This window comes from Lactuca virosa, chromosome 8 (genome assembly GCF_052849685.1).
Source record: "Lactuca virosa cultivar CGN04683 chromosome 8, Lactuca_virosa_CGN04683_v6, whole genome shotgun sequence".
In the NCBI taxonomy this organism is placed as follows: domain Eukaryota; kingdom Viridiplantae; phylum Streptophyta; class Magnoliopsida; order Asterales; family Asteraceae; genus Lactuca; species Lactuca virosa.
Window position 1 is genome coordinate 27841253 of NC_136433.1, and position 9491 is coordinate 27850743.

General features: G+C 36.5%; 1 protein-coding gene across 1 annotated transcript; it reads right to left on the minus strand.

The window, feature by feature from the left end:
- Positions 1-1217: 1217 nt before the first annotated feature.
- On the minus strand, positions 1218-3270 carry LOC145132316 (7-deoxyloganetic acid glucosyltransferase-like). The gene is made up of 2 exons (XM_079067061.1): positions 2614-3270; positions 1218-2400 (listed from the first exon to the last, which is right to left on the minus strand). The coding sequence occupies exons 1-2, from the start codon at positions 3149-3151 to the stop codon at positions 1454-1456; spliced, it is 1485 nt and encodes a 494-aa protein (XP_078923187.1). The 5' UTR covers positions 3152-3270; the 3' UTR covers positions 1218-1453.
- Positions 3271-9491: the final 6221 nt, after the last annotated feature.

Genomic DNA, 9491 nt, shown 5'->3' on the forward strand with positions numbered 1-9491 from the left:
TTCTACAGTTTATCCCATTTTTAACTTATTTTTAAGAAATTAATCCACATGTTTTTTTAAGCTTTTTTTTTTTCTTACATCTTTCTCCAAGTATTTTTTTCAAACTTTTTTTGTACAATATCTATATATTTCTTTTTTTTTTTAATTTTTTAGGGCATCTTAACGTTTTGTTACAATTTTTCCTCAACCTTTTTTTTTTACTTTGTTTTCAGGGTAAATATCCAATGTTCTACAAAAATGATGTCATCTCTTTTATATATTTTTCACAACATGGTGTGGCAGTACTACCCTAGTTATAAACTATAGGAGAGCACGGGGTTTTTAGATAATAGAGGGAATTAAGTTACTATGGATGCTAAGGGCATGTTTGACAATAAGCAGTTGGAAGCGTTTGGGAGCTTCTAGATTCTACCGTTGACAAAATGTTTCGTTTTGAATAAAAAGTCTCGTTTGACATTACAAACTTTTAACTTTTAGTTTAAACAAAATGCTCAAAATCTAAAAGTTATCTCACGTAGCGTTTAACAAAATGATATCAGTTTTCAATTACCCGCTACCAACTAGTTTTTTCGAACACGCCCTAATAAGGTCTCTACATAACATAAAATTTTAGCCTTGACTTTTTCTCCTGTGTTGGCGTTTTCATGATTACTAATTTGTCAAATATGGGTCTGGATACTCGGTTCATCAAATCTATGAATATGGTTGCTGCATTTGTGTGCCCGAATGGCATCACAATGAATTTGTGATGGTCGTATCTAGCTTTGAATGTTATCTTGGATATATCTTCTTCCTTTACCATCATTTGATGGTATCCTGATAGGAGATCGATCTTAGAGAGCCAAACTGTTCCTTTGTAGATCGAATATGTCATCAATTCTTAGGAGTGGATACCTATTCTTTAGCGTGACTTTATTGAGTAGTGAGCTTGCAAAGATTGAATTTCTAGTTAACGAAAATAAGATCATAGTGTCTGAACATTACTTTTAAACTATTCAAAATGAAGATTTGTTAGTCTGGATAGAGACGATGATTTAGTGTTAAGAATCCTAAATAAAATCTTGATATTTTTTAGGTCGTAGCTAGGATTAAATGAATACATAAACACAAATAAACAAATTTTATCGAATTGAATGTCGCGATGCTACATAAAAATATTAAATTTCATTTTGTCTGATTAAAATTCACGCTAATTGTATAATTAATTAAACGTAACATAGAAAAAAAAAACTTTATTGGTAAATTAAATATAATTAAAAGATAAACTAAAGTAAAATAACATAAGTTTGTGACATTACTTGGCCCTCGTGAGTCTCCAAATCATTGGAAGTCAATTACATTATTATATATTTAAATTTATCCCTAATGACGTTAATAATAGGCTTATCTAATCAAACAAACATGCAACCCATAAACAACTACTCCTTATAACATTCATCGACCTGTATAGTGGTTACTTTGTGGTCGAGCTCATTACTTTTATATCATCAATCAAACGACTCAAACTCATGGACGAGGAGCCCATCTCAGCTATCGACTCTTTAGCCAGATTTGCCCAACCATCCGCACACTGGATAAACATGTCTCGTCTCGTTCCCATGACATCCTTCACTGCCTTTTCAACGATCAACCGATCACAAGTATCTTTCATGTCTATCCCAAGCTTCCATACCTCTCCCACAAATCGACTATTCACTTGTTGGTCCACAAAGTAAGGCCAACAAATCATGGGAACACCCTCGACTATACTCTCGATAGTCGAGTTCCACCCACTATGCGTCAAAAACCCACCAACAGCAGGGTGGGCGAGGACATCTTCTTGTGGTGCCCAATCTACGATACACCCGATTTCTTTTGTTCGCTCTAGTAGTTCAACAGGGATCTGAGATTCATCATACTCACCAGTGATTGATCCTGGGCGTCTAACCCATAGAAAGGGTTTCTCACTGTTTACCACACCATGCCATATTTCGAGCAGTTGGTTTACTGTCATGGTGGCTAGACTCCCGATGCTGACGTAAAGAACGGTTTTTGGAGGGTGTTTATCGAGCCACGACAAGCAAGTTCTATCTTCCTTCCAGACGCTATTTGAAAGGGTGGTTTCTGAGGACACCAATGTCGTATTGGCCATGAGGCGAGCTTTGTGGAGAGAGTGAAGTGGGCCTATAGGGTAAATATTTGGACAAAGTTTTTTCATGTGTGGGAGTATGAGAGCATCCAAGTCTTCGAACGTGTTGATTATGAATCCTTGAGCTTGAGGAGCTGTTCGAGCTTCTTTCAAGATGAGTTGAATTACAGGGTCTGATAGGTCGTCGGTACGACAAAAGCTACCAAGATCCCGTCGCCGCATAATATGTTCTGTTCCTGGCACACTTTTTATAAGCACGTCTAGATCATCCCCTGAAGAATAAGAGAAGAGATTGCTGATCAATAATATCACTTTTAGGTTTACACTTATAGTATTTATGTAAATGAAAAGGCTGATCAAAGCGTCGAAAGCTTAATCTTTTTATGTCACAATGGTCAAAATACGACTCCCATGTAATATATACTTTTAATTGTATAATAATAAGAGTATGTGTTTATCACGAAACCTAATATGAGAATACAGACCTTTGAATGGAACATCCCCAGCTTGAATAAGGGTAGGAAGATTCAAGTAAGAAGTCCACAGGCAGCATGGACTTACTGTGTCGAAGACAACCACAGGAGTCGACGTCTCTAAAGCAATATCCACCGCAAAACTAAAGCAAGCATCTGGTATCATCACTGTCACTGGCCGATCCGATCTTGAACTCAGGCTACCGGAAACCATCATCTCCCGGAAAAGTGGTCTGCTTACAGTATCTACAGCTTCCATCACCTCCATGAACCGGTCACCGGAGACAGGTTTTTCATGCTCAACTCCATCAGGGATTGTCTCAAATCGGAAGTTTGGGTAGCTGTTGAATCGGGATACCACCTGGGTGTGGCGGAGGAGAGGGCGGTGGATGTGCTCGGTGTTGAGGAAGGTGACATGGATGCCGGAAAGACATAGGAGTTCGGCTAACTTTAGAGCACAGTTAACTGGTCCTTGAAATGGTAACGGAAAGATTAATACATGAGGTTGGAGAGGGATTTTTGCGTTGTTTACTTGATGGTTGAGGTCCATTTTTCTTTCGAGTTGGATTGTTCGATAATTGTTTCGTTAAGTTGGGTGGAAACAGCTCACGATATATGGTGTATAAGTTGAGTCCGAGATCAGGCAATTAGATAACGTTTTAAAGAGATGGGGATCAGTAGGTGGTCATTATCGTGTCGAATTATTCAGAGGTTGCTATCGAGCGTGAAAAATATGGGCTCACTAGTCACTACGGGTTGAAAATAGCCGAAAGAGGAACTGGTCATATTCTCTCCACTCCCACACAGCCACAGCCTAGTGAGACCATTGATCGATAGATAAAAAAATAAAAAATATTATTAAAATATTAAAAAAAAATATCACTAATTCTTTCTTAATATTTTCTCTTGATTTGAATGGTTGTCGTGATCTAAGTATAAGGATAAACAATAAGAAAATATAAAGGATATTTGATTTCTCTTTGAAAAAAGAAAACAAATTAGTTAGAGAGGAAAATAAGTGGGAAATATCCCGAAAATTCATAATATTTAATTTTAATTTATGAAAAAATCTCAAACTAAAATTTGTTTATGAAAAAGTCCTAATTATCGGTAAAAATGACAATTTGACCCTTTTTGTTCCGGTTTATCAGTTTCAATACTTACCCGGTTTCATTAAACTCCTATTATTTTACCATAATTTCATTATAGTCCCATTATTTTACCATAATTTGGGACTTATTCGTAAATTATGGTAAAATAATGTAATGAAACCGGTAAACCGGGAAAAATGGGTCAAATCGTCACCCTTTCCGGTAATTGAGACTTTTTCGTAAGCAAATTTTATTTTGGGATTTTTTTTCGTAAATTAGGATAAAATATTGAGACTTTTCGGGAGATTTTCCAAATAAGAATGATTGGTTTTAGGTAACTAATGATCAGCACCGTTCTAAAAAAACTAATGGTAGCGGAAAGGTTCACGGAGAGAATGAAAAATGAAAAATGTTTTTATTCTATTAAGTATATATATATATATATATATATATATATATATATATATATATATATATATATATATATATATATATATATATAGAGTCAAGATCAAATAAGAAGGAAATTTTTGGTAGGAAGGTAAGAAGTTTTTTTTTCTACATATTTTTTTCGCAAACAAACAAAATGAATCATTAGATGTTTCATTTGTAAGATGATTCACAAGAAAAAAATTCTCAAAAAAACATCTCGATGATTCATTTATACAATGATTTTGTTGTTATTCACTAAAATTGTCATAAAAATGAATTTTTTCTTAATTTACTTAAAAATGAATCATAAAGATATTTTTTTTTGGGAATTTTTTCTTGTGAATCATCTTACAAATGAATCATCTAGTGAGTCATTTTGTTTGTTCGCGAAAAAAATATGTAGAAAAAAAACTTCTTACCTTCCTACCAAAAAAAAATTCTTACCGGATATATATATATATATATATATATATATATATATATATATATATATATATATATATATATATATATATATATAGACACACACACACACACACAACGCTTACAATGCAATTATGCATTAAACAAAATTCCCTAACTCTTTAACTTCAAATAATAATAAACTTATTATTGTTGACTTATGAGGGTAACTAACTATCGTCATTATTTCCATTTGGTCACTTTTTTTTTTGTACTCTATGTACCATTGAACTTGTTTTTGGTGTTCACAAAAACTATTACGATCGGGTGTTGTAGGTTTAGTCGGTTAAGTTGAATTTCCCGGTCAATATATGAATTTTCCGATGACTGTATGAATTTTCCAATGGATGTATGAACCTTCCGTCAATTTTATGAAATTTCTGGCGATTTTATGAATTTTCCGGCGAAGGACACTATGAATGCCTTAAACTTGTTTTTCATATCTACAAAAATCTGAACATCATTACAGCATCATATCGACCTCCATTCCAGCAAAAATCAGAGTTGAAGAACAATCTATGAAAACATACAAGAAATCGGTGTGTTCCAAATCGAAAATCTGGAAATTGAAGCTGAAGAACAACTTCAGAAACCCTAGGTTCGTTTATCTGGAAAGATTTCTGAAAATTGAAGACCCTAGGTTTGTGTATCTTGTTCTTGGATCGAAAATCTAGAAATCGGTAGGGGATGGTTTCGATTCTCTTTTTGTGTACCTCCGATTCTCAAAGATGTTGAAGCTGCCATGGAAGCTGTTTGAACAGCTTGAACTCGAAGTTGATGAAGGTTTATCCATGGAAGTCGAAACCAAAACAAAACCCTCTTTCAAGGTTTCAATTTCATTTTAAGGTTCATCTATGGAACTCGAATCGATTTTTAGATCTGGAAAATCAAGAAGAAATATCGAACATTTGAAGAAAAAATCAAGATCTGGAAAACGACCCTTCCTGTTTGTCGGAGGCTCGCCGGAGAGTCGTCGGAGGTGATGAAGTCACTGGAAACCTACAATAGCAGGTTACAATGGTATTTTGGAACACCAAAAACAAGTTCAATGGTAAATAGAGTACAAAAAAAGTGACCAAATGGAAACAATGACGATACTTAGTTACCCTCATAAGTCATTTTCCCATTAACCGGAGTAGAAATGTTTAATCATGGTAATGGTTTAAAATGTCGGCTAGTGGTGACGTAGTGTGTATGGTCATCAATTTAAATCAATAATATTTTTTCGGATAAAATAAAAATCATGCTTGATATGTTTTGTTCGTTTATTAAATATTAGATTTGATGCCAACTTGATTGTAGATACGCATGTTGTAACTAGATGATCTCTGTATAGGTGTTGTAACTAGATACTCTAAGTAATAATGGAACCATATGGCTCCATACATAGCTTTAGTTGATCTGGAAACGATTATTTGTTTCATAGATTTTCAAAATATCAATGAATCATCAAGAAAAACACAAAAACCACTAATGGATCTTCATATATTAATAACGACCCCGATGACAATCAACAAATACTTCCAGTAGAAGAGATTTTTGGCTAAAGAAACAAACCTTGACCTACCATGACGCAGTTCAACAATAAATGAGAAGGGGATGATGATATGATAACTTTTTTTTCCTATAAAAAATAACTTCTAGCACTACAAGAATAATGACCATTAGTGGCGACCGACGTCACTGCTAAAGGTCTTGAATGTCGACGCTAAAGGGTCGCCGTTGTTGGTTTGTCGCTAATGCTCCAATCGTCGCCGTTAAAATCTACCGTTGCCACTAATGCCCTGTCACCACTAATTGTAGTTTTTTTCTTTTTTTTTTAGTTTTTTGAAAACGTTCATTCCATATACAAAACAAATGTTACAAGATTATAAAAACTTTTATAAAAATATAAAAACTTTATAAAAACATATAACCAAAAACACATACATACATACCCAAATACATACATAATACACATACAAAAACACATACATACATATAATACATATACAAAAACACATATGCATACATGATACACATACTAATACACAAATACATATATAATACACATACAAAAGCACATATTACATGATATACATACAAATACACATACATATACAAAATATCCATTCTACATACAAAAATTAAAATAAACATATATAGAACATGTGGTAGTATGTAATCCGACGGAGAAGAGTGGTGGTGGACTGGTGGCGGTATTCCGGCAATATGACCAATTTTCCGGCCAATTTCCGGCAGACAACAACAAATTGCGAAAGATCTTCAACAATTTCGGCAAGGGAGTGAAACAATCCGACACCACCAACGAGTATGTCACATGGGGAGAAGATAAAAAAAATAATAAGAAAAACAGAAAATAAGGAGTTGGTGCCGGAGTGGCGACAGAGAGAAAAGAGTTCACAGAAGAGGGAAGAATGAGCTAAAGGGGGTTATATATGTGAAGGGTATTAGCGGCGACATATAGAGTATTAGCGACGACATATAGAGTATTAGCGGCAACACATGTGGGGGGAAATTTTGATGGTAATTTTTATAGTATTATCGGTGACACCTTTGGGGGGAAACTTTGTGTAACATCCCGATATTTACATGTATTTCCGAGTCCTCTTTTATTATTATTTTGTCCTTTGCAGTCCCTGGGGATGGAAGACTAAAGCCATGAGAACCCTAAGGGCTAAAGCTGCAACTTTGAGACCAAGAAGAGTACGCTAAGCGTACATAAGGTACATTGAGCGTACTAGGCGCGCCCTAGTACGCTGGGCGTATACTTGTGTACGCTGGGCGTACTCACGACAGATGGAAACCCTAATATTTAGGGTTTGGGTGCTATATAAACGTCCTTATGAGCTGAAAACCCTCCATCCCCTCAACCTCCATAGCTTTGGGCCGTTTTCCCCAAATCCTAACCCCTTTCATGAGTGTGTGAGCTAAAAGTGTGTGTTTTGAGTAGTTGGAGAAGAAGGTATTGCATCAAGAAGTTGGAGAAGGAAGACAAGCTTGCAGATCTGAGATTACTTTGTGCTCTAGAAGCTCTAAGAGGTAAAAAGCTCCAACCTTTATGCTTGTATGATGTAGATCTTGCCATATTAGCTTTATGAAACCATTTCTTGTCCCAAAAGTCCCAAGTTGGTGCATGTTATGATTTGAACGTAATAAGTTTGTCCTTTCAGACCCTAGGAAAGGTCCTAAGTGATAAAAATGATGTCCCAATGGCTAAAAGTGTCCCATGCATGTAGTAGAAAGGTCTTAATGGGTTAAGACCATGTATTAAGAACTTTCTGGATGTCCAAAGTCATAAAGTTCGAGACTTTATGGTTCTAAGACACATTTGGTCGATGGATCTGGAATTTGGGCTTAAGTGCTTAAGCCATTAAGCACTTATTAGAGTTTTGGTGAAACTTGCGTACGCCCTGCGTAATTTCTGTATGCACAACGTACTGGGTCAACCACCCCAATGGTGGTCAACGCAAGGTGGAGTACGCCCAGCGTACCAGAGGAGTACGCACCGCTTACGCCCTCGGTTGGGCTTTTTGCGATTCGGGCTTCGGGGTTGGGCCACTTTTGGGCCAGTTTGACATGGGCCGTGCTGGACTTTCTGAATAGATGTGTTTTGGGCCAGTTTTGGTAATGGATCTTAAAATGAGGCCCAATTAGGGAGTTTGGCCCAATTAGGAAAATTGGGCCAATGATGTGCCTTGGGTATATGGACTCTTGGATCATGAATTTGGTATTGGGACTTGGGCCAAATTAGAGAAAAGGCAAATAGGAATATGTGGGACCCTTAGTCAAGATTGATATCCAAATTATTTACTTAGTATTTGTTATTTTGGATAGTTCGGGATTTTCGATGAAACAACGGTCGGAGACTTTCAGTCTAGTTCAGCACTACTTGCGAGGTGAGTTCTTCTCACTATATCAACAGGGTCTAAGGCACCAAGGTCGGCCCTTTTTGTATTGTTATCCTGGTTATAGTATGCTTGTATGCAGTTATGATCTGTTAGATCGGTATCCTAGTAGATAGGATGTAGTTATGCTATTATGATCTGTTAGATCGGTATCATGGTAGATAGGATGATGTTATGGTTAGTGATCTGTATGATATGTGCTTGTCTGTTGATTGTTATGTGTTATGAGTATGTCGACATATGTGTGTGTGGTTGGGTTGAGGTGGTCCTGCTTTATGCTGAAGGCCAACATTCCCAGGGTGGCCCGGATAGACTGAAGGCCCTGCTAGGCGGTCCAGTCAGGCCGAAGGCCCGGCGAGCGGTCCGGATAGGCTGTAGGCCCTGCGAGGTGGTCTAGACGTGCCGAAGGATCAGGAGCGGTCCAGATAGGCTGTAGTCCCTACGAGGCGGTCCAGTCAAGCTGATGGCTCAGTATGCATGTTGTTTGTATGATATTGTTATGGTTTATATGGCGTTGGTATTTTGGGGAACTCGCTATGCTTCGGGCTTATAGTTGTTGATTTTGTTTAAAGTACTTCAAATGATCGTGGGAAGGCGAAGGCGTGACCGTACACTTCCTCACATTTTATGATTTGGATTTCTGGGATACTCTGATGTCTAAACTATTTTGAAAACACTTTGTAATAATTAATGATTTTGAATGGTTGAAAAAGTTTTAAATTGGCTTGAATTTTTATGGATGTTACAAGTTGGTATCAGAGCCTTGGTTTGAGTGAACTGGAGGATCACTCGTGTGAATCCAGACTCAAACTAAGGACAAGATTTTCAAAATGATTTTCAAATGGTTTTCAAATTACTAAAGGAGGATGCAAGTGTACAATCAGCCGGAGCCTGTAAGCAAACCCGAAAATACCTTACGATTATTTGATATTGTGATATGTTAGAACAGCATGTAGTGATAGGCTAGGGATCTTCAGGAATTGCATGATTATATGAT